At 43.4% G+C, this 25,059-nt stretch overlaps 2 protein-coding genes across 2 annotated transcripts; both read right to left on the bottom strand.

Moving 5' to 3' along the window:
- Positions 1-4,262: 4,262 nt before the first annotated feature.
- Positions 4,263-8,900, bottom strand: LOC136711097 (uncharacterized). Its single transcript, XM_066687093.1, has 5 exons — positions 8,655-8,900; positions 7,487-7,819; positions 6,506-6,790; positions 6,116-6,418; positions 4,263-5,683 (listed from the first exon to the last, which is right to left on the bottom strand). Exons 1-5 carry the CDS (start codon positions 8,719-8,721, stop codon positions 5,529-5,531), a joined length of 1,143 nt encoding a protein of 380 aa, XP_066543190.1. The 5' UTR covers positions 8,722-8,900; the 3' UTR covers positions 4,263-5,528.
- Positions 8,901-16,349: 7,449 nt separating this feature from the next.
- On the bottom strand, positions 16,350-23,677 carry LOC136711096 (uncharacterized). The gene is made up of 5 exons (XM_066687092.1): positions 23,197-23,677; positions 20,788-21,153; positions 20,403-20,516; positions 20,137-20,201; positions 16,350-19,939 (listed from the first exon to the last, which is right to left on the bottom strand). The coding sequence occupies exons 1-5, from the start codon at positions 23,327-23,329 to the stop codon at positions 19,835-19,837; spliced, it is 783 nt and encodes a 260-aa protein (XP_066543189.1). The 5' UTR covers positions 23,330-23,677; the 3' UTR covers positions 16,350-19,834.
- Between the last annotated feature and the right edge of the window lie 1,382 nt (positions 23,678-25,059).

The following is a 25,059-nucleotide window of genomic DNA, read 5'->3' as shown; positions in this document are numbered from 1 at the left end:
AATGAAAGGGAGGTCAGACTGACAAACAATACATCACATTTGTATCTAAACACACTGATTTCAGTAACAGGGCAGTTACTGATCTTGTGAAATCTATTCTCTTTAAATCTTCAAGTCAGTTTGTTATAAGTATTGTACAGATACGTGTACCTTTTCCTAAATCCTAAGTGGTACCAGATACAGGTGTCAGATGGTCCTGAGGTCAGGTGCTTGTGTGTTGCTTGCTCTTCAAAAAGTTTTCAAATCCCACCCTGACAATCCTTACTCCCTAGCTTGGTAGCATTAACTGATGGCTCTTAACTGCCACCTAGTGGTCTTATTGAGGCAGTGCAGACATTAGAGTCCGGAGAACTCACGCCTGTGTCGCAGTGCGCAGGTCAGACTCGTTAACCACTCTGAAAAGCCCCGGGTGTGGAAGTGATCTTCAGCGTTTAAGGCAAGCCAAATTGTAATTTAGAGATATCTCAAAACGAAAGAGTGGCGATTGGTTTGAATATGTTATTGTGAGGGGGCTGAGTGACGTCACGTTTAATAAACGTTTAATAAAAAATCATGAATAACGTTAAAACCACAATAGTTCAAACAATAATTTCAACAGCACAAACATAGCACAAACGAATGATATGCAGTGTATCGTTTGTGCTGTAAGTGGGGGGGTAACTTCACGGAGCTCAGGAGGACAGGCTTACAGTTTCTGTCCTCGTCCTCCTGCTCCCACAGCGCCACACCGCAGCATGAACACTCATCATAACACTGACATCTCGTCCGTGAAGTGCAGATTATTGCAGTTCTGCACGGATCTGCGCAGCTCCACCAAAGGGAGCGGAGGATTCTGCAGTTCTGCGCATAACTGCGAAAATCTGGGCACAAGAAGCCGACCTACATGAATACTCAGACAATAACGCGGCGCTGCTCAATGACTTGGGGGTGGTGCCGTCACTGACAAATACACTGACTGGGTTTCTAAAGTTCACCATCCCTGCCCTCCTCCTCCTCACTCAAGGGCACACTCTGTGACGTCAGCACAACGTCATGCGAAGTGTACGCTTGTCGAAGGGTGTAGGAGCGAGTGTGCGATTTGGGACGCAGCCCAGGTCTCTGGAGTGGAGTGTGCGACGATGGTGTCCTTGTTCATTTGTCTCTGCCATTGTGACTGACGGTAAATTAATAGTTTTGTGCTTCTTTTTCACAGTGGCGAGCGCACACGGAAGACAGAACTGAACAGCGTTTTGGTGGTTTGTGTTGTTACCTCAAGTCTTTGTGGCGCTTGTGTTATATTACATTGTTTATTGGAACACATTTTTAAGAATGTATCCAATAGATGAGACTGCTTAGAATTAACAGACATCTTCCAATAGAAGACAAGAGGTCAAAGCACAGAAATACAGCCAGAGCTGGGCCAATAACTTGGGGCCAGAATGGGCTCAACAAGGGCTGCCTGTTATGGCCATGTTTGCTGGGGTGTTATAATTGCCACAATGCCACAATAGCCTGTTTCCTAATAGTCAGTAGTTTAACATTGCATGTTAATATATGGTATGATTTAATGTAAACAGCTGATGTTTGTGGAATTCCTGTGGTCAACTCAAGCCCTTGGGCCGAGGCAGAAAGGAATCAGTTTCCAGAGGTCATTGCAGTTTGAGGCCCCCATGGTAACATGGTCTGGTCATGTTCTGAGCCCATGGTAAAGATGTGCTCAAATATGATTGGTTGGGTTAAACCTTTAAAATCCACAACTGGACAAAGTAAGTGGAAGTGGACCAGAGGAAGAAGACTGCTGAAGACGTACCAGGCTGCCTGCTGCCAGCCAAGACTCAGAGGTCTGCGAGGGGAGCAGGGTATTGTCTGTCCTTTTCTGTAGCTCCACAGCAGATCTAGATTTCATATTGTATTAATCTAATCGAATGATATTAGCTTCACACTAAATCTGTCCCAAATAAAGAATTATTGCCCACTTGTGGCTCAGTGCATTTTCCCTCCAAACAGCATGCTACACAGATGATGGTATGAGATTCAGATCAACAGTTTTCATATTAGAGTACATTCAGAAAGTATTCACAGCACTTCACTTTTTCCACATTTCATGTTACAGCCTTATTCCAAAATGGATTAAATTCAATATTTTCCTCAAAATTCTACAAACAATACCTCATTATGACAACGTGAAATAAGTTTGTTTGAAATCTTTGCAAATGTATTAAAAATAAAAATAAAAAGATGCACATGTACATAAGTATTCACAGCCTTTGCTCAATACTTTGTTGATGCACCTTTGGCACCAATTACAGCCTCAAGTCTTTTTGAGTATGATGCTACAAGCTTGGCACACCTATTTTTGGGAAGTTTCTCCCGTTCTTCTTGGCAGGACCTCTCAAGCTCCCTCAGGTTGGATGGGGAGCGTCAGTGCACAGCCATTTTCTGAACATCTCTGGAGAGATCTAACAGGTTCAAGTCTGGGATCTGACTGGGCCACTCAAGGACATTCACAGAGTTGTGCTGTAGCCACTCCTTTGTTATCTTGGCTGTGTGCTTAGGGTCGTTGTCCTGTTGGAAGATGAACCTTCGCCCCAGTCTGAGGTGCAGAGCGCTCTGGAGCAGGTTTTCATCAAGGATGTCTCTGTACATTGCTGCATTCATCTTTCCCTCGATCCTGACTAGTCTCCCAGTTCCTGCCGCTGAAAAACATCCCCATAGCATGATGCTGCCGCCACCATGCTTCACTGTAGGGATGGTATTGGCCAGGTGATGAGCAGTGCCTGGTTTCCTCCAGACATGATGCTTGCCATTCAGGCCTAGGAGTTCAATCTTTGTTTCATCAGACCAGAGAATTTTGTTTCTCATGGTCTGAGAGTCCTTCAGATGCATTTTGGCAAACTCCAGGCGGGCTGTCATGTGCCTTTTACTGAGGAGTGGCTTCCGTCTGGCCACTCTACCATACAGGCCTGATTGGTGGAGTGCTGCAGAGATGGTTGTTCTTCTGGAAGGTTCTCCTCTCTCCACAGAGACACGCTGGAGCTCTGTCAGAGTGATACGCTGAATCAATACGCTGATTAAATAAAAGCAAACGTATTTCATGTTAACAATAGGCTATGTAATTTCTTCCTTGCTGGAGAAACCGTTCCCACTGAGCCACTGCCCTGTCAGACACGGCCTGTTCGCAATGCGTCACGTTTCATTATTATTAATATAAATATTTATTTCTTAGCAGATGCCCTTGTCCAGGCCCTATATTCATCCCTCCATGGGAGAGGATGAGGTAAGCGCGGGTGCGGTTTCGGGGGTTTTATATAACAGGATCTAAGGCCCACCTCCCAAAAAGTGCTCATAGGTGCATATTATTTAGATCTTTTTATGTTCCAGTAATATGAATCATTATGCATTACTGACACTCAGAGTGACTGCATCCGCTGAGCGGCTCTGCGGTGTCCTGCATCGTTACACAAGCATGTGTGTGAAATTGAACATTCAAACTGGCAACACCTGTGGAGTAACTCAATATCACTTTAAAAACTAAATATTCTTCAATTCCTATATGAATACCACAGGATTAACCCATAAATATGCCCAGCTCTATAAATGGGTACAAATGTAAGTCGCCCTGGCTAAGAGCATCAGCTAAATTACACATAATGTAATGTAATGTAATGTAATGAAAATACCTCAGGCACATTGTCTCACTTCTGATCACATGAACCCCACAACCCTGTGACACATGATTAACATCAGAACTCGGATGAAGACCATGACATATTCACGTGTTAATGCTGTGGTATTCATATATTAATTCATACATGAATAGCAGTCATTATTATAAAGTGTGACCAGTAACTCTTTTAGGAAGGTATTGTGCCAACCTGGCACATTTGAAGAAGCCTACGGAAAAACATTGTATTTGATCCTGCCCGTACAGATGATTTAAAACTAAAAACACTGAAACTCAAAAGAATATTTTTAACTTGTGAGAGCGAAAACCAATACCATAAAAAATAACTGAAACTGAAACACCTGCAGCAGCAACTGAGAACAAAGCACAATGAACTCCTTATATCTCCAGTAAAAATCACAATTAAAGTGAACAGCAGCCACAGTAAAGCATAATAGCTATTGTATTGTAGACTAAACATTTCTGAACCACACTGAGAAAGTTTCACCTCCAACTATAGATATATTGTTATGAACAGATATTTAAATAGTTTTTTTTTTTTAGAAAAAACAGATCAAACAAACAGTACAAATACAATAAAAGACTCGGAACAATAACCTGGGAATGAATTATGTGTACACAGCTTTATTGCACTCATAAAAACAGAAAGAGAACTCAACAAGTTATTTGACAAATTAATGTGAAACTGAATATGCTTGAGATCTGACAAAGAGGTTTAACAGTCAGATTCATGTTTTTGTATTGAGACAACAGCACATGACAATATGAGCAGATTAGGAATCAGCATATCATAAATCATAATAATACTTTTCTGCCATGAGAAGAAACAGGCTAAAGCCAAACTGTATTGCTTTCCCAAAAAGGCCCTCTGGACTGACACAGAGACATACTTGTTATATTACTCACAGCTCTATTGCATTAGTAGTTGTAATTGTGAAGTATGATGGGAAAAGCACCTTCCACTTATTGAGCAGACATTGCATCAGTGCAGTCCCAACCCCTGATAAGCGGCCTGGGAACAAACACCATTCTCAGACGTGCAAGAAACTCCGAGGTACACAGGGTTTCATTTGAGGCGATGGATCCATGCAAGAACTCAGCAGGATGTCCTAGGATGGTGCTAAATGTCAGGTTTAACATTAAAAGTTTTAGAGCTACATGTGTTTGTTTATTTTAGAACATACTTTTCATATGCATTTCCCTACAGAAGCCGTGGAAAAACAACCACAGGAAAAAACAGCTGCTGCAATCCATCACCACCACGAAACAATCCTCATATGACCTGCCTGCCAGTCACCAGACAAGACCGAAGCAGGGATGGTTATCTACCTTTCTATTTATGTATTTATTTATTAGGAGGTCATGGAACATGTGGTGGCTGGAATCACAGGATCCTTATCAGCCCCCTGTCACGGCTATAGTTGAGCAATCTGTGCTTTGCGCAAGCGATGTAAACACAGAAGCAAGTTTCCCCACAGTGCCGAAACACAGACCATTCAGCAAAGTGTAGATTAGGGCACCTGGGTCCCACTATATATAATCTACCTGCTGAGTATTTAAAGTGCACGGTGAGTACAGCAGACTGAGCATGTGGCCCAGGACCTTCGATACTGACCCCATGATTTCAACGTCCCATCATGCCTCAAGTGTCCCACCAACTCCCATCCTGCTGTGGCCACTCAAAGCGCCTGTCTAGCCCAGATCTTTAGACACTTTCTGAGTCAGATGTGGTGTTAGTACAGTCCAGTGCGCAGTCCCATTTGAAAATCCTTTTGCTCCTCTGAAAGGTGCAGGGCAGTAAACCAAGGCAAAGCTTAAGATGTGTCAGTTTCGTGAACCGTAGCCTGGCTTGGTGGAGCACCCCTTACACGGGCAGTAGCGAATCAAGAGTAGTCCTCGGTTTTTGTGGTCTCCTCTTCAGCCTCAGGCTGCGCCAGACATACACAGAGACCCCGAGGCACAGTAACACCCCCAGCACAGAGACAGAAACACTCCAGACCCAGAGAGGAGGAGCCGAGTCTGAGTACAAGGGGGAGAAAGAGATCATCAACACACCGTTTCACTCATTCATCGGTTAATAAAGATCAGGTAGGGACAGAATGAAGACCTGGACCTGAATTCAGATCTCAGGTCCACAAGACCATCAGAAAAGAAAGAGAAGAGGAGAAAGAAGGTTAAAAAAAGAAAAGAGGAAGAAAGAGAAATGGAAACAATGAGAAGAAATATTTTTATTTTCCTGCTCCTATTTAAGTTGTATGACTCACTGACAGACATCACTGTTATATCTTTAGGCAAATTAATGCGAAACAGTCATATCAGATAGAAACACACCCTGCATAGTAAACTAGAGATTAGAGCACAACGCCCAAGTCTGGAGCACAAACAGGCGCTGAGTGTGGGAGCTGGATCAGAAAACAAGCCCAGAGTCAGGCTGCTGCCAGGAACTCTTACCTTCAGATGTGAGGGAGACAGACACAGAGACGGTGCTGATGGTGCGGTTGTTCCCAGACTCCCTCACTGTGTAGTTTCCCTGGTCAGCTGCTGTAAGTGAGCGCAGGGTCAGAGAGCCGCTCTGCACTGACACTCTGTGCTCGTACCCGGGGCCAGGGCGGCTCGCTGCACCCCACTCCACAGTGCACACTGAGACACAGGCTCCCTCTCCTGCAGCAGCAAACAGCACCTCCACCGGCCCAGGAGAGTATAGCGGGAGAGACAGCGAGGCTCCAGACGGCAGGGTGAGGGCGTCTCTGTGAGCTGAGAGGATGAAACAGGAGAACATCAGCCCGAGTCCTGTCTCTCACCACAGCCCTGATCTCCAGTAGAGCCCGGCCCCTGTCCTACCTGTCACAGTGACGTTCACAGTGCTGATGGTCCTGCTCTGGGAGTCCAGCACTGTGTAGGAGCCCTGGTCAGTGAAGGTCAGTGCAGACAGTGTGACCTCCTGCTCCTGCCCTGAGACTCGGGGCCCATAGGCAGGGTCAGGGGTCACGGTGCCGCCCTCTACAGCACACACTGGGAGAGAGGCTCCAGCGCCCACAGGGTTAAACCGCACTGTCACAGCTGCCCTGCTGTACAGACGGAGGCTCAGGGGCTGCCCATAGGAGACAGAGCTGCTCTCCTCACGACCTGCAGAGAGAACAGGAACATCTTTAAAACTGTTTTGAGAATTACTTAATCCATGCTCTTAATGAACAGCAGCTCCCTGTTCCAGACACCGTCTGCTCTTTGCACTCATCCGCTCCATACCTGTCCGCTCCCCTCTACTGCTCCCTATTGTTGTGTATGCCAACCTCAGTCCGGCACCTGGCATCACCTCCCCATCATCATGCTGCACTGTACTTGTCTTGGCTCTTCATGTCATCTATAAAGCCTCTAACAATACAGGCCAGCAAACAGCCCTCGTTGAGTCAGTGAAAAACGAAACCTTATAAACACCATGCAGACAGTTACTTGCATACAGGCAACCGTCTCGCTGGATAATGGCATCGGAAAGCCACCCACATGGAACAGATTCAGTTGTTTAACATTGAAAATCCAGAGCATCTAAAGCTGTTGCAGCATCTGGAGTCGTCGCCCGCTTCACACCGTTCTCAGAGGCATACAGGTTTTAACGTTCTGCCGAGTCCAGTGGAAACTCAGTAGACAGCAGGCTACCGATACTGCAGCTGTGATCAAAAAACTCTTCTTCTTCTTCTGCAGCTTCTTCAAAAAACTCCGTTCACACTGTACGACTGTGCCGGAAGAATGAAAACATAACTAAATACATCTTTATATAAAAGCTGAACTTCAAACACAGTATACGTTCGCGAGTCAGACTCTTACCCTGCACAGAGAGCTCCACATTGCCAAGGAATTCTCCCCGGTTCCCTCTCCACTCATACAAGCAGTCAAAGATCCCTGCGTCCGAGAAGGAGGCGTGCTGGAGGGTCAGAGAGAAGTCCCCCTGTCTGATCCTCTCCAGGGGAACCTCAGTCCTGTTCTCAAACCCAGAGCTGGGATAGGACTTTCCATAGACAAACTCATAGACTGGATGGGTTATCGTCTCCCATTTAATGTACAGCTCCTGTTCAGGAGTCTCTCTGTAGGCTGATCCATCACAGGGCAGAGTCACAGACTCCCCAAATCTCACGGACACTGAGACGGGAGCTGAGGACACTGGAGTACAGAGAAAGAGGAAGAACTAATCAGAAACACAACCCAAAAATGACAGAGAGATCAACCTTCAATACACAAATTACAAATAATTAAACCTAATCTTAAATGTGATGACAACACACTGGGTGGCAGTGAAGACCTGAATAAACGTTAGAGACAGCTGGTCTGTGTTGAGTGTTGGAGTAATGGGTTATTGTTTACAGATGTCACACTGGTTGTGGTCTGGTCTTTTGTGTTTCTTATTATAATTAGTTACATGTTTATGTAGGAATGACTTTTATACGTGTAGCTTAGGCTAAACGAAGAACAAGGTTTTGTTTTTTTGGTTTTGCACACTGTATAATAAGAGCACGTATATCCCCACATCCCTGTCTGCATGTTCCTTAAACCCACTGAGAGCCTGTGCTGGACACCCACAGCACATATCTCACCAGCCCCTCAAGAAATACAGCCATTAAAAAAAACCATAAACCACTAAAAAAACAGCACCCTGCCATAACAAAACAACCCGAGTCCCCCTCCTCAGAGAGGGAGGAATACAGTCACACAACTCAGAGACAGTTTAAGAGTTGAGTATAGTTATGTGTTCATGGATATCTACATTGAGATTTTCACTTTAGAGAGTTGCCTTGTTTGTCACTCCTCCTGTATCTTAATTAGTATCACAACACAGACCCCTTTAACAATACAAAGCAGGGAGATGAGACAATTCAGAGCCGATATCAACACGCCAGTCTAGGCTTCGGTTATTTGATCAACATCCTCTCCAATAAACAACGGAGAGAGAGAAAGAAAATGAATGAATGAATGAATGAACCGTTTTCTCTTCTCCTACCGTCTGTGAAGTTGCCGATCAGGAACAGACACAGCACAGCACCGGCGAGAGCTCCGGAGGAAACCATTGCGGATATTGTAACACAGTACCAACTGAACTGCAACACAACCCACAACACTAAACAAGTCCAGACTGAACCTTGTGCACAAACATCACAACCATCATCGATACGACGCGGAGAGAAAATGTGTTTAAAACGTACAGGGCAGTGATTCAGTGTCGAAACTAATAACGATTGTAAACACATGCGGGGGTTTTCGTGTCAGAATAGAAGCGGATCTCAATTCGTCACACTGTCGTGAGCACAAATAAGCAACCATCCCAAGAAGATGCACTTCTTGACAAAATGAAGGAGTGTAACTCAGTCAAAGGTATTGAATAGCGAATGGGGTTAGATGTAACCGCTTTACATCACTGCCATAGTTATTGGGCTTCTAGTGGTGCCCGGGCAAAACAGTACAAACTGACTTTTAGACTGTAAAATAAGGAACCTATTTATTGTTATATGAAATAGAAGTTAAAAATAAAATAAACATTCTCTACAATGCAGGGGGGACTAAAATATTGTCGACACTTTGAAAAAACATGGCAAAGGCAACTGATGACACTTATTATACATCTTTATCACCTAATGCTTGGTGTGGTCTTCTGGGGATTTTTTTTTGTTTTGTTTACTTTCTTCGCGTTATTCTGATCTCGGCTGATTTAAGGTCAGGACATTTTTAAAAATGTAATCAAGAGAATTCCCCCATTTTGAGGTTAACCAAGAATAATCCTATTGATTTCATTTTACCAGCTTCTCATGTCCTCTGCGTGAACTCGGCAGGAAGATGAAATTGGGCAGGTTTGTCGCAGATTCTGCGCAGACTGGGGAATGTCTGCATGTTGTGCATGTTATAGAAAAGCCCCTCTCCACAGCGCACACTGAGACACAGGCTCCCTCTCCTGCAGCAGCAAACAGCACCTCCACCGGCCCAGGACAGTAGAGCGGGAGAGACAGCGAGGCTCCAGCCCCCTATTGTGACATTTCTATGATATTGTCAGTAGAGTCCCCTGTTGCGACAATAGTGTCTGTTACAGCACTACTGTACTGTAGTGCCACTACAGCCTCCTACTGTGTCAGCATTAAATGCCACATTATATTGAGTTTGTAATTGTAGTGTTTGTAGATTTTGGAACTATTGTCTGGAATGGAAATTAAAACATTTGAGGAGGCAAATCATTTTCCTCCCTAATGTTAGTTCATATTTTAATTAATGTTTTTTAATATTTACATTGAAAACAACTAAATGTTTTACTGAACAGGAAGGTAACCTCTAAAGGCTGACTCCTGTATTGTGTGGGGGACAGCAGTATATGTATTATGTAGGTATCAGCTGGAGGGTGACCTGCAGGACCGTAATATTATTTGAAACCCGACTGTCTACATAATGTAACTGTGAACTACCCTGTGAAACAGATGGACATATTGTGGAGTCAGGGGTGTCCACTGTGTCAATGGAGGCTGTGGAGATGACTGGGTGTCCATTACAAACTGTTACATTAGACAGACAGATAAATAAAGTGCTATTATCCATTGACACCCAGAGACATACACGGGTTCTCACATCACACAGACAGACACACTCACAATGAAAAAGGTCCCAGTCCAGTTCATATACAAAAATGCCTTTATTGTCTTTTCCTAGGTTCCACTGGCGTAAGCGCCAAGCCGTGCCATGCTGAATGCACAGGGTTGCTAGATACTCAGAAATTCACCCCATTTTCACAATAACCTTATTAGAGAGGAATTGCAGATACAGTATTATCGTACTAATGTATATGGACAATAAATGTCCCATTAATTCATATGAACTTGATATGAACTGATATTGTGATAAGGGTCATGATTCATTTAGGCCTACATTCTCAGTCAAGGGCTACGGGAAAGGGAGCAAGGAGGAAAACGGATCGAAAACACAAGAAGCATGATAAAACTGTGAAGTGCCATCTAGCAGGGATAAGAGGAATAATTACTAAGTACTGTCAGAAAAGATGAGTCTTGAGTAAGTGCCGGAACGTATGCATTTTAATTCATGCCGATTACTTTTAAATATAAACACAGTGGCAGAATGATTTGGTGAATCAAGAGAAATTCTGAGGCAGCTACTGTATGCGATACAGTAAAGTTGTTGGATGCCGTGTTTTATAAAGCAAACTCTGGAATCATTTTATTTTGCGGTGTAGCGTAAGGTACACTTATACATTTCAATTAAAGAAGTGAATTTATAGTATCACCTTATCACAAATCCTGGAATCTTGTAGAACTCAATTTCTGTAATAATTGGACGCAGACACCAATTCCAAAGATATAAATTGTCAAATTTATTCAAAACAAAGACTAAATGTAGCACTACACTAATTATACAAAAGGGAAAAACTAATTAAAATTCAACTCTAGATCAACAAATCAAAGACAAATCACTTCCGTGACCAAATCAAAGACCATGGGATCGCATATGATATCACACAAATCGTTAAACAAAAAAGGTTATAAACACATTGACTACAATACCGGTTAGTAAGACGAAGGTGAGTCTCTCATTAGTATTGTTAGTCAGACATTAAATAACTACGCAGGTTAGTATTTAATGTCAGGTAACTTCTCGTTATATATATATATCAGTCTCATTAACGTTTAGGTGCCGAGAAAGATCCTATCATTACTTGTTACCACAATTTCCCTTAACTGATTATTATTCAATGATTAAGGATAGGCAGGGCCACCAATAATCTAATGTCTATTAACGTGTGTCAATTTCAGACTAAACAGTTAAACAGGAATGAGAAGATATTTCTCGGCGTTGACAGATTTTATTTCTAAAATTATCAACAAAACAGTTTAATGCAACACACATTTATATTTAAGAAAACTAAATGATATTACACATTCTAGAGTTATGAATCACAGATTAACATTTCTAATTGATTTCTCAAATGTCATGAATCATGAACTCCAAACTGTTAAACTTATGTGAACTTCGTCGCAGAGAGGCCTCTCTGGCTTCGGGCTCAGATAACAGCACAGGGCACGAGGTCCGTGTGGTTTGGAACAAAGGCAGTCCGGTTCAGCTTTGTCCAAGAACTTCCACTCAGTCGATGCACCTGGAAGTTGGGGTTTCGCGAATGTAGAGTCTTTTCCAAACAGATTTTCCACTGGTTTGAAGGTTCCAAGGTTGTGCACAAAATCTTCTTGGCAAGCAGGGTTTCCACCATAGTTACTTGAAGACGAAGTCTTTGAGGAAAGCAGGGCCCTGTTTGTTCCAAGGGTCAAGTTTCTTAAGACTCAATAGCTATTTAAATGACTGACACTTTCGTATACAGTCGACTTAGTCAATTGTCCAGCTGTATTCACTCCACTGATCAGGTGGGCACAGGCGGGCAGCGCAGTCTGTAAAGTTCTTTATTTAATAAAGTCCTTTAAAAGAATTCTTCGTACGGCTCAATCTCCTTCTCCCAGGTTGCCGGCAAAGACTTGGTTGGTTTCTGGTTCCGGAGAGAGCGAGAGAGAGAAAAAGGCTGTGCGCTGTTCTTTATAGTCTGTCAGATCAATAGGTGATTGGTTCTTGAGTTTTGAGATTGGATTTCGGTTTCAGCCCCCAGTGTCCTATTGGAGGGGGGCTTGATTTATGACTGATGTCAATCCATGCCATCTTTTGGAAATGCCGGTTGGCCTGGGTTCGTAGCTCTGTGTTGGGATTTCGGCTCTCGTCCACTTCAAAGAGTTTTTATCACCTACAGGCCCCTTTCTCCAGACATTTCACAGCAGGATTCCAAACTATTCGGCCCATTCTCGGTGCCATCCTCCCCAAAACTGTCACTTTGATGTCAACCAGTACCAAGCTGATGAGTTAAGGAAATCTGATAAATTTGGGGGTGAGAGGTCTTCTTTAGATCAGTGCTTCAGCGCAGGGCTAAAATGCTCTTATCAAAATACACCCAACATAACGCTACAGCGGTTTAGTGTAAACTACAAAAAAAACGAACATGGCGACTAGCTAATGAATTCGTGGCCTAGCAACTTGCACAACACAACACTACGAGCAATAGAGTCTGACGTGGAGAGGACTTTTGTGCCCATTTTATTCTTTCTGCTTTACATGATTGTAAACAGCGTAATAAATACTTTTCTGTTGAGATATTAGGAAGAGCTACACGTGTATAGACATTACATTCAGACAAGCATTACATTACCATAAGAATACATTTCCATGTACAACAATAGAAATAAATATTTGCTATTATTGTTATCACGATCAAGATATGTGCTAGTAAATATCCATTTTAAATGGCACACCTTCACTCTCTTAACTCTTACTACAGATTTGAGGTTGGTACCGGAGTCCCTCACTGTGTACTGGCCCTGGTCAGCTGCTGTGAGTAAGGGCAGTGTCAGAGAGCCGCTCTGCACTGACACTCTGTGCTCGTACCCGGGGCCAGGACTGAACAGTGTAATGTTCTCCACAGAACTCACTGAGAGAGAGGATTCACCACCTTTCCCAAAGAACAGCACCTCCACCGGCCAGGGAGATTAGAGCGGGAGAGACAGCGAGGCTCCAGACGGCAGGGTGAGGGCGTCTCTGTGAGCTGAGAGGATGAAACAGGAGACCATCAGCCCGAGCCCTGTCTCTCATCACAGCCCTGATCTCCAGTAGAGCCCGGCCCCTGTCCTACCTGTCACAGTGACGTTCACAGTGCTGATGGCCTTTCTGCTCTGGGAGTCCAGCACTGTGTAGGAGCCCTGGTCAGTGAAGGTCAGTGCAGACAGTGTGACCTCCTGCTCCTGCCCTGAGACTCGGGAGCCATAGGCAGGGTCAGGGGTCACGGTGCCGCCCTCTACAGCACACACTGGGAGAGAGGCTCCAGCGCCCACAGGGTTAAACCACACTGTCACAGCTGCCCTGCTGTACAGACGGAGGCTCAGGGGCTGCCCATAGGAGACAGAGCTGTACTGTACAAAAATACTGTACTGCAGTAGGGCCTACTAGGGCCTTATGAAATACTTTGTGAAGTTTTGTAAACTATGCATCCACCCCCCACTATATCACCAGTTCTGCTGATAGTCCTTACCATGTGGTATAATGAGGGCTGACAGTATCTAGAGAGACTCAATACGTGTGTATATTATCTATATTTTCAAATAATCTATAAAGCCTCATAATACAGGCATGACCATGGATAATGACACGTGTGGGAGAAAACAACCCTATTAATGTTAGAGCAGGTTTGTAATAGTTATTAGTTAATTGTGAATGTTTCTCTGTACATTTTCAAAAAAATCTACCTAAATATATAATTCTTAGACCAGTGTGTAGCTGACAGCTGGGTGGGACATCAATCCAGAACACACAATGACCTCTGACCCTCACAGGTATGCAAGTAAAGGATCACATAGCAAAACAGAAGCTGACATAAGCAGAGCCCTGTGTTTTGCATGTTTTTTTTTCTCAAACTATCTGCCCTAGAAATTAAGATTAAAAATTAGTATCTGTGTGACTCATATGCTGGATAACCAAATATATAAAAATAATATAGGAAGCATGATGTTGCCCTGCCTCCTCCCAACCACTACACCCAATTAGTCATACAATCAACTGACAATATGGATGTTAATTATGGGTTTGTCAGAAACCTCTATGTTGCCGATCAATATCAACGTGGAAATCAACAGATCTTGTAAATACTAAAGCACTAAAATACAATAGTCTATACAAAAACATTACAATTGTAACATCACTACAGAAATTCACCTACAGGTTAGAGTGAATCAAATGAACAGTATATAGAAGCCTCACAGTACAACCACAAGTGAGTACAAGCTTTGACATGACCAGTTAGTTAATGTATTGTCTGGCCTTGGTGAGTTGTTAAATCAGGTCACATAAAACAGTGTGTGCCATAAAAAAGAAAAAATAACTAACTAAATACAACCCATCCTTGTATATTAGTCATGCTTTGCCTACAGCTCTACATGAGTCAGACTCTCACCCTGCACAGAGAGCTCCACATTGCCAAGGAATTCTCCCCGGCTCCCTCTCCGCCCATAAGCAGTCAAAGATCCCTGCGTCCGAGAAGGAGGCGTGCTGGAGGGTCAGAGAGAAGTCAGGGGGAAATCTTGTCATTTAAATACGGACTCGCCGAGACTCCCCTGATTTGCGGGGCAGAATATGCGGGGGTTCCGCTCCCTCACGCCGTCCCGCACTTACACCCGCAGCCGATCTCAGACCCGGGGCTGCGGAGGGCCTCTCCCGGCCTGTACCCTGAAACCACACGGTGCCATCTCCTTTCCAGCGGGCAGTCGGGGGGCATCTCTTTCTCCGTCTCTCTTGATGTGTAGCGCATGCGCAGTCTGCTCTCTGCGCTCAATGACACGCATCTGCCAGTCTCTACGTCATTACTGACACACAACCCACACTTACCTGCACAAAACGAACCACTGAAAGATATTACCTGAAAAAAATACCTGATATTTCCGAATATATTTGAGGTCAGAAAGTCTTTCTTTTTGTGATTTGTAATTATAAATAACTTGTGTGTTTTAAGCTAATGCTCGCTAGTAATGTCCATGTTGAATATTGTAAACGTAGCAAAGCAACCTCACGCAGTCCAGCCGCCCCATCCTGTCTGTTCACTTGGGCTCAGCGCAGCTGCTGCTTAAAGGTGTCACTATTAGTTTATTTGCAGACCACTGATAAATCATGCATAAACTACCGTTTAAATATTTTATTAATAGGCATACAAATGCTATTCTTTATTTAAATGAAGCAGGTGGTAAATGCAGTCATTTTTAAACGATTGGAGCAATTATCTGAATACCTGCAGTCTCCCGGGAAGAACTCCTTTGGTTGGCTTGCTTCATTGATTAATCGCTCCCATGTGTTCCCAATATTTAGACTGGTGATTTAGGGTGACTTATAGGATGAAGTGGATTGGGGCTCTCCAGCTGAAGTGAAAAACACCCACCGTGCTTTTAAAAGGTAACAAATCTGAAACAGTTTGGGTAATTTTACTATAATTTTAACTTTAATTTTAACCTATTCGTTAACATTCCTTAACAAAAACGTAATTTGATATTTCAGGCCTGTCATTTAATTTAGTGTATTTTGAAGAAAGTGTATTGAGGATTCTAGTCTGGCAGTCAGTCCTATTCATGTTATGTTTTCAGTGTTTTCGGTATCCCTGTCATTCCGCTTTCGATCTGTGCACTAGTTTATTTTCAAGAAACTATTCGTCATTTTATGATTTCTGTCTAGACCTTCTGTTTTCCCCAGTCAATGGACTTTCCGTCCTGTCAAGCGTGTAAGAAGTTGTTTCACACAGTAGATCCACCGAGAACAATGCGACCAGGCGATAAGGGGTTTCGGGGACTTTCATACATGACAAATTGTGTACGTTTGACAAAATGAAAGTATCGACACAAAAATAAATGTTGATAAATAAACAATTTACTTATCGTGGCGACGTAACCAGTAACTGTCACTATTCTCTCTATTTTCTCTGTGTATTCATGTTTTCTCTGTTGTCCTTCATAATCTACCATTCAATCAATCAATCAATCAATCAATAAATGTTTAAATAAATACAGGAATGAATTAATTAATACAGGTTTAAATAAATAAATACATGGACATTTATCTATGTATTTTTGTATTTATTTATTCATTTATTTATTTCAGCATGTATTTATTTCCCGTTTGACGCTTGGTTATTTACATTTCTTTGTATACTTTTACGTTTCGAAGCGTCTTTACACCCTGCTGTGATCTACGGAGAGATGCAGTTACAATTGCAATATTCTCACTGAAGAAAATTTTGATTTAAAGACATTTCTTCATTGATTATTTTGATTAAATAATTTCTGTGCTTGTTTCTTAAATTGTTCACCTGGTGAAGGTTCTAGAACCCAGGAAGCAGAGTTCTAGATTCAGGTAATTTACTAATTGAGCTAACCAGGCTACGGTGAGAGAACATCTACACAGTCCTGCATTGCAGCACCGTGTCTGAGTTGTACAATAGTCAGTACAGCACAGAAGAAGAGTGCTGTTACAATAGGGGGTAGTGACAGTACAGTAGAACTGTGACAACAGGGGGCAGTATAGTTCAGAGAGTGCGGTAGGGGATCAATGTGAGGAACAATCACATTTGACATGTGGTGTGTTTGTGTTTCTACAGCCCATAGCCAGTGTGTGTTTGCACTGTGTTGTGTGTGTTGGACTATAGCCCTCCAGGACCAGGGCTGCAGACACCAGCTGTGCTGCGGTGAGCGATGTAGTTATAGTCTCGATATTCTTAATGAGGAAAAATGTATTTGACAGCTAATTATTACATGATGTTTTGTTTTTTAATTAACTTTAATTTCAGGGTCCTGATATTGAGGGCTAAGCAATTCACTGACTAAGCAAAACAGGCTACTGAGACATGGACGTCTACATAGTTCTGCTTGCCAAGTGTACAGTTGCATCATGTACAGCACTTTGGCTGTCCCATAAACACACCTCCTTTCCCTGTGACAGGCTATGGCTCCTCTGTACTGTAGCCCCCGATTGTGACATTTCTATGATACTGTCAGTAGAGAAACAGATGGATACATTGTGGAGTCAGGGGTGTCCACTGTGTCAATAGAGGCTGCGGAGATGACTTGGTGTTGTAAGAACTGGTCTCAGTCTGAGTCCTCTCTCCAGCAGAGCTCTTGTACGCCTGGTAAAACCTAATTTTACTGAACTGATTGTGGCATTTTAAATCTATTCTACAAACTGCACTTCACATTCACTGTTCTTTTTGATAAAACATTTTACTTTCCCTGATGACAATCTTGTAGCCAACGCCTTGTTTAATTGTTTACTTGTCTGAGTGATTTTATTAATATGTAACAAAACAAAATAAATGTAAAGAATATAAAAATTGTGAATAAATTCACATTGAGAGAGAGAGATTCAGATAAGGTTAGGGTAAAACCTAGTTTGGGTTGGAGGTTAATGGTTAGAGCAAAGTAGGTTGACGTAATATTGAGGAAAAAGTGTCTGATTTCATAACCTAATGAAGTGCAGCACTATTCCCAGGGGAAAATGCATCAGCTGACTGTAGTTGGACGAATTGTCATTGTCACAAATATAAAGTTGAGTATAGCAAAGCCGGTTACCTCAATGGTACGTCTGCTTCATTTCAAGAACTTGCAGGTTTTAAATGCTGTCTGGCTCAAAACAAAAATCAGGACAAAACAGAAGGATTACTAGCAGCTTCTCAGACACAAAACAATCTGGGTATTCCTAGTTGCAATATTTCCACTGGAGTGAGAAAGCTAGGGGATGTGTCTGATTCTCATTGAAGCATTGCATTTCTACAGTCGGCCTATCACACGAGTCATTTATCAATTAGGCCTGAAAAATATTGCCAAGGATCATTTCACCTCGACCGGACTCTTGTAATGCTCTGTGCTCTGGTATTACTGGCCAGAAATCCAGTACCACGGTCCCGACCAGAGATAAAGACCTGGCACCATATTCCTTCATTGCTGGCTTCACCACATTGGCTCCAAGTATGTTTTAGGATAGTCTTTTTTTTTTATTAAATTATAAAGCATTGCACAGAAAGTGTGAGCTGTAAAAAGAGATGTACTGTGCAAACCTATCAATTTCTTATTTCACAGTTTTTCATCCCTTGGGATTGGTTTGATCGCTTCCTTTGTCCATCTGTGATCTGTTCTTCTTGTAGTGTGTCTGGCCCATTGCCATTTTAATATTTTCACTCTTAAAATTGTGTCGCTTACTTTAGTTTTTTATTGAATAAATGTTTTTCTGTCTCTTGTCATTCCAAGCATGCACCTTTCCATATGTCCTTATGTTTCAGACCAGGTTTCAGAGCCATAAGTGAGTACTGGCAGTATCCACTGATACTTTTCATTCACTTTTTAATACTTTTCTCTTGAGGCAAATCAGTAGATTACCACAATGCACTCCAACCCATTTCCACTCGAACTATTGATTTCTTCCATAATATCTCCATCTGTGCCATTTGCTGTCAAAGCAAACATACACTTAGATTTATTTGAGTATCTTTTGACCTACTTCAAAATGTCTTAATTTTCACAAAGTTGTTGATCTTGACCTTGGTCTGAATCAATATATACAAGTGGTTTTCCACCTACTGGCTTTTTAAAACTAAAACAGTGTTGTGAATATTGATTTATATCTAGGTAAAAACACAGGGGAAGAAAATATTGAATATGTTTTTAACAAAAACAGGAAACCACAGCAAACTTCCTGTGAACAAAGGCAACAGCACAGCCAGGACAAGACCCGTGAATGGTTAAAGGTCAAACTCTGCAGTAATCTATTGGCCATCTTGGTGTTCCCCTGTATTTTTATGTATGGTATGTAGCATTTGAAAGTCATCATTACATAAATATTATAGTGGTTATGCACATCTGTGACCACAAATGTCAGTCGGCTTCAACAATAAGAGCATTGCTGAATTGCAGGCCCGCCATCTGCCCCAGTAAACAAATATACAGCAGTCCTAATTGTGTCTCATTACGATGTGAAGAATGCTGAAGCTGCAGAGTAACACGAGGTTTGAGTCGAGTATCTTAATAGCAGAACATGTTCATAAGAACATAAGAAAGTTTACAAATGAGAGGAGGCCATTCGACCCATTGTGCTCATTTGGTGTCCATTAATATCTAAGTGATCCAAGGATCCTATCCAGTCTATTTTTAAATGTTCCCAAACTTTCAGCTTCTACCACATCGCTGGGGAGTTTATTCCAGGTTCTGACGCCTCTCTGTGTGAAGAAGTGTCTCCTGTTTTCTGTCTTGAATGCCTTGAAGCCCAATTTCCATTTGTGTCCCCAGGTGCGTGTGTCCCTGCTGATCTGGAAAAGCTCCTCTGGTTTGATGTTCCTTTCAGGGCATTGCACAGCGCCGTGGCCCCTAAACAAACACGTGGAATACAGCATTCACCTTCTGTAGAGAGACACTACAGTTGTGAACCCCAAGACACATTTTCACTGTGGGCTGTGCTGGGATATAGTCTCTACCCGACACACACTGCACAAGCTATGTACAATGAGCTATGCAACTCTGTTCAAGGGAAGCATGATGCTCATCTTCCTGAGCTTAAACAACTCCTTTCTCACCCATCCCTCTACTGCGGTCTACCCTGGAGAATATACACAGCCTGCTCTGAATTGGCATAGTTGTAGTCTGTGTGAACTTCTACAGTGGCGTAATCTGACTCTGCATCTTCCCCCTGTAAGAGATAAACAACAAAAACACACATGCCATAAACAGCCATTCAAAGTTTAAAGTTTAAATAGTAAGAGGCTCAAATCTGTTGACTATACTGTAGTACTGGCTGCGATCTGGGCCCTCTCTCTACAGTGTGTCGAGCGGCTCCCCTGTGTGCTCCTCTCTCTACAGTGTGTCCATCAGGACTGTACACAATACCTGCGCTGCTCCTTCACTCGTGCTCTGCCCTGGACTCCTCTGCGCCCCGACACACTGAACACCACCTGGACACAGAGACACAGACAGAGAGTTAGGGGAGCACAATACATGTAACAATCACTAAAATTTTAAGTAGATATACAGTTGCCTCCAAATAAACCATTAGTGTTGATTACAACTGTAACTAAAACCCTTCAAATTTGATTTGAATGTAACAATGAATCCAACCATCACAAGTGCATCTAGTCCGCATAGCTGTGTCTCACCTCTCCTTCTCCAGAGACAGCAGAGACAGCCGGAGAGCAGGAGGCAGCCTGCAGACACACAGCCCAGCAGCGCCCAGCTCAGCACACAGGGGGCTGGGTGCTGGTTACTGGTTTCTGTAAACACAATCATCCTGACCATTATAATCAAAATTATAACCGACACCTAAAGCACAGTCAGCATCGATCCAGATCACAGTTTAATATCATAAGAAAGTTCGAATAAAAGCCGAACAAATCAGTAGGCAACTATCACCAGAGCCCGGTTCTGTCCCCCACTGTAACGCTTTGTTGTGAACGTTATAATTAGAAACACAATGTCAATCATATCAATTGATCACATCAGTAACGAAAGACAGAAAGGCTGAATACAGGAGTCCTCTCTCACCGTAGACGAGCCGGGTCCCATTCCCCAACACAAGCCCTCCCTCTCCTCTCTCCACGCAGTAGTACAGCGCCAGGTCCGCCTCGGTGATGCTCTGGATGCGCAGACTGGCGGAGCCGCGGGGGTCTTTATCCGACTCCCACACCACAGTGAAGCGGGGGTCGTCGCCTCTGGAGAACCGTGAGAAGAGTTCGTCTACTGCCGTTTTTTTTGTTGCTAAAATGCTCAGGAATGGCGTCTCCGCGTCGCGCTGCCCAAACCACAGAGTCTCTTGCTTAAATCCGATGTCGCAGTCCAGGGTGACGGTGTCCCCGGCTCTGACAGTCCGCCGCTCGGCCGCTTCACACAGACTCTCCCGCTGGACCAGAACTACAGCAGCGGGATACAGAGGAGCGGCTCAGGACAGACACCACTACAGCAGCGGGACACAGAGGAGCGGCTCAGGACAGACACCACTACAGCAGCGGGACACAGAGGAGCGGCTCAGGACAGACACCACTACAGCAGCGGGACACAGAGGAGCGGCTCAGGACAGACACCACTACAGCAGCGGGACACAGAGGAGCGGCTCAGGACAGACACCACTACAGCAGCGGGACACAGAGGAGCGGCTCAGGACAGACACCACTACAGCAGCGGGACACAGAGGAGCGGCTCAGGACAGACACCACTACAGCAGCGGGACACAGAGGAGCGGCTCAGGACAGACACCACTACAGCAGCGGGACACAGAGGAGCGGCTCAGGACAGACACCACTACAGCAGCGGGACACAGAGGAGCGGCTCAGGACAGACACCACTACAGCAGCGGGACACAGAGGAGCGGCTCAGGACAGACACCACTACAGCAGCGGGACACAGAGGAGCGGCTCAGGACAGACACCACTACAGCAGCGGGACACAGAGGAGCGGCTCAGGACAGACACCACTACAGCAGCGGGACACAGAGGAGCGGCTCAGGACAGACACCACTACAGCAGCGGAGCAATTATTATTTTTAATCCTTACTATGATAATCTAAAATAAAAATGTACCATGGTTAGCATCATTGAGTTTGGAGTTGATTGATTGATTGATTGATTGACTGATAACTCAGAGTATTCTACAGCCTGGAGCCACAGCCGAGCTCCTGCATCTGCTGCGCTCTCTTGCCGTCTGTTAAACACGGTTCAGTTCACCCGACAGTCATGTAATTGAATAGGTATTTTGTGTACATTTTGTATCACACACCAACTTGGGCTTGGGCAAATACTCTGTAAATGTGTTTCATTACAAAATCAAATCAAATTACCAAATACAAATGACTTTTGATTAACTATTTTAAATACAATTCCAAAATACAAAATATCTTTAAAGAATATGTACAATGGTCTCACAGAAACATTTATTTAGTCATTGACTTACCTTAATCAATGAATAATGCATGAATATTAAAGTTTTCTTAAAATTCTCACAGGGACACGATTAGACTACAATGTAAATTAATAAATGTAATATATCTCAAACTAAAGCACTCTGAAAACGGCACACAGTGAGTGCATCAGGTGATTTATATCTCTCCCGTCATGCACGAAACTGCAGGGATAATTTTATCTTGCAAAACAATCCAAGTTATAAAATCTGCAGATTCTTCTCATCCGACATAAATGTTGCTAACACTTTACAATAAAGTACCGTGATTCCTCATAAATGAATATATGAATACCATACAATTCAAACAAATACATAATGCACATAATCTGAGTTCTGATGTTGAGCACATGAACCCGCAAGTACCCTAACCCAGTGGTTTTCAAACCGGCCCTGGAGTACCCCCTGCCCTGCTATTTTTTGTTCCAACCTAGGTCTTAATTACTTAATTGGTATATTGATTTGTTAGGTCAATTAAGGACCCCTGACATAAGTGCATAACATATTCATGTTTTTATCCTGTGATATCCATATATTTATTCATTAGGAATCACGGTACCTTTTTGTAAATTGTGACCGAAATATTATATTGAGCTTAATACATTCAATAAAGTTTTACTCTGGTTTTCACCGATTACACTATTACAGTACTGTGCGCGTTTACATGAAATGCCCCTAAACAGACATTTAGTTCAATGTGTTTATTCTTTGATGCCCATCCCCAAGTCGACTTACAGTAGTCACACCAAATACGTTTCTGAAAAATTACAGTAAGTGCAAGTCAGTGCATCACCTGATCTTATTGATGTATCTAATGTATTAAACTGAAACTTGTAAAGTCACATCAATGCAAAAACAGTGTACATATTAGTGAAAAACAGACATGGTTTACTAGAGTTACCCTAGTAAATTGAGTAATGTAAAGTGCATTGGAAAAGTGGGCGAGACAGAGACAAGGTGAGAGACAGAGAGAGCAGCAGTGGAGTAAGTGGCGGTACTCACGGAGGAGGGAGAGCAGCAGCGGCGCTCCGCACTGCCCGGCCATAGCGCTGTCCAGCAGCTGGGAACCCGAGCGGCCACGGCTGCAGGAAAAAACACTTTCTCCTCTTAGGGAGGTATGAGGGGGCTCATTCATTGGTCAGGAAACCAGGTGATTGGTTTCTGTTTACCAAAAAGAGAGCAATGTAGCCCACAGGTCTGTATTGTCATCCTCACCGAGAGGAAATGAGGGGGTGTTGTAGACCCTCAGAGCATCGCACACGGCAGCTCTGTGTTGTGCTGTTTCAGTCACACACAGGCTCGTTGACACACAGCTGCAGATATATTCACACTCACACACATTCACAAATGCAAATACACAGACACAGACAGAGACGCTCTCACACAGACGAACACAAAAGTGCGGATAGACACATAGGCCTATACCTGTACATGCACAACACCGAGCAGGAAATGAAGCGCATACAACAAGCCCGAGCAGCTGCAGGGCCTGACACAGACGTGCAGACAGGGTGGCTGCGGTTTGTCGTAGAGGACGCAGACAGGGCTGTGAGAACAGATTGACACTGCCACCTGCTGGTACTGTTAGCAAGTCTTATTACACTCAATTTCACACCCTTTGATGTCAATTAAAACGAACCAAAAGCTGATCTAGTGCGTAAAGTGTCACGGGCGGTGCGTGACGGGCAATTCATTATTGTATTTGTTTCTTTCACTGTTATATTGGTGTGTGCACTTTAAATTGATTACCTTTATTTTCATTTATGAAGTAGGTTCTTTTACTTCCTTATTTTGGTTGTATCATTTCCTGTGTTTAATTGGGTTTTTAATTGTTTTATTGTTTGTCCGGCCCAGTACACGCCGCCAGAGACATTCTCACCTGGACCTGCATAATCTCTCCCAATCACCTTCCCCTGCACCCTGGGTCTCTGCTGTGGTATATAAGCTGAGAGGGATCGTTCACTCAGAGACGCACAGGTTCACAGAAAGAGGCGGCTTGCGAGGTGGTGAACAGCGGATGCGGAAACCAAGCCAGTGCTGGACAGGGGAGCAGAGGAGACTTTTGCGGGGCTTACAGTGGATTACAATAGTACAACGGAGACTCTGAACCCTGAGGCGGCGATGAGATGTATTAAGGACCGGCAGCAGAGCAGTGACCGATGGGTTTTTGTTGGCTGTATGTGTAACAGAGTAGTAATTGGTGAGAGTACGAGTGAAGCGGCTGTGAACATGGAAATTAAGAGCCATACGGATCAGCACTGTTGAACTCGGCTTTATTGGTATTCGCCATGTTCAGTTCTATGTAGAGAAGAGAAGAACTGACTGACTGTGTGATTGGAGTGTTGATCATATCTGCGAGAGGAAGAAGTTATTGGTGTCTTTTGTACATGACGTATAAGATTTTGTTAGTTTACTTTCTTATTTTTGGATAGTGTTTGTAGCATTTTATTGCCCTTCTAATTAAAGGCGGTTTTAGTTAGGTTTTAAATATACTTGTATAATTCTGTACGTTTTATCCAGGACAGTCTTCATGCCCTGTCTGGAGGTGGTTAAATATTGTTCTATTTTACCTGCCTGTGTGAGTGTTGCGGTCCCGTCGAGCCGGCCGGGGAGAGCATTGGAGTGGGTAGACAAATATTGTATAACAAAGGAGGTGGCGTGGTCGCCCCTAAGCACCCACTAGGGTGTGACACTACCTCCACCATTGCAAGGAACCAATAACATAAAGAAAGTCCTCCAGTTGCAGGTTAAAAATAATCTGAACTACAACTGCTCAATAGATGTGTATAAACAAACCTATATAAATACATAACACATTATCCATAGTCCCATGACGCCGCGCACAGGCTAAATGACGTCATTACG

This window comes from Amia ocellicauda, chromosome 15, assembly GCF_036373705.1.
Source record: "Amia ocellicauda isolate fAmiCal2 chromosome 15, fAmiCal2.hap1, whole genome shotgun sequence".
NCBI classification, from domain to species: domain Eukaryota; kingdom Metazoa; phylum Chordata; class Actinopteri; order Amiiformes; family Amiidae; genus Amia; species Amia ocellicauda.
This window is presented reverse-complemented; position numbering and strand designations above follow the sequence as displayed.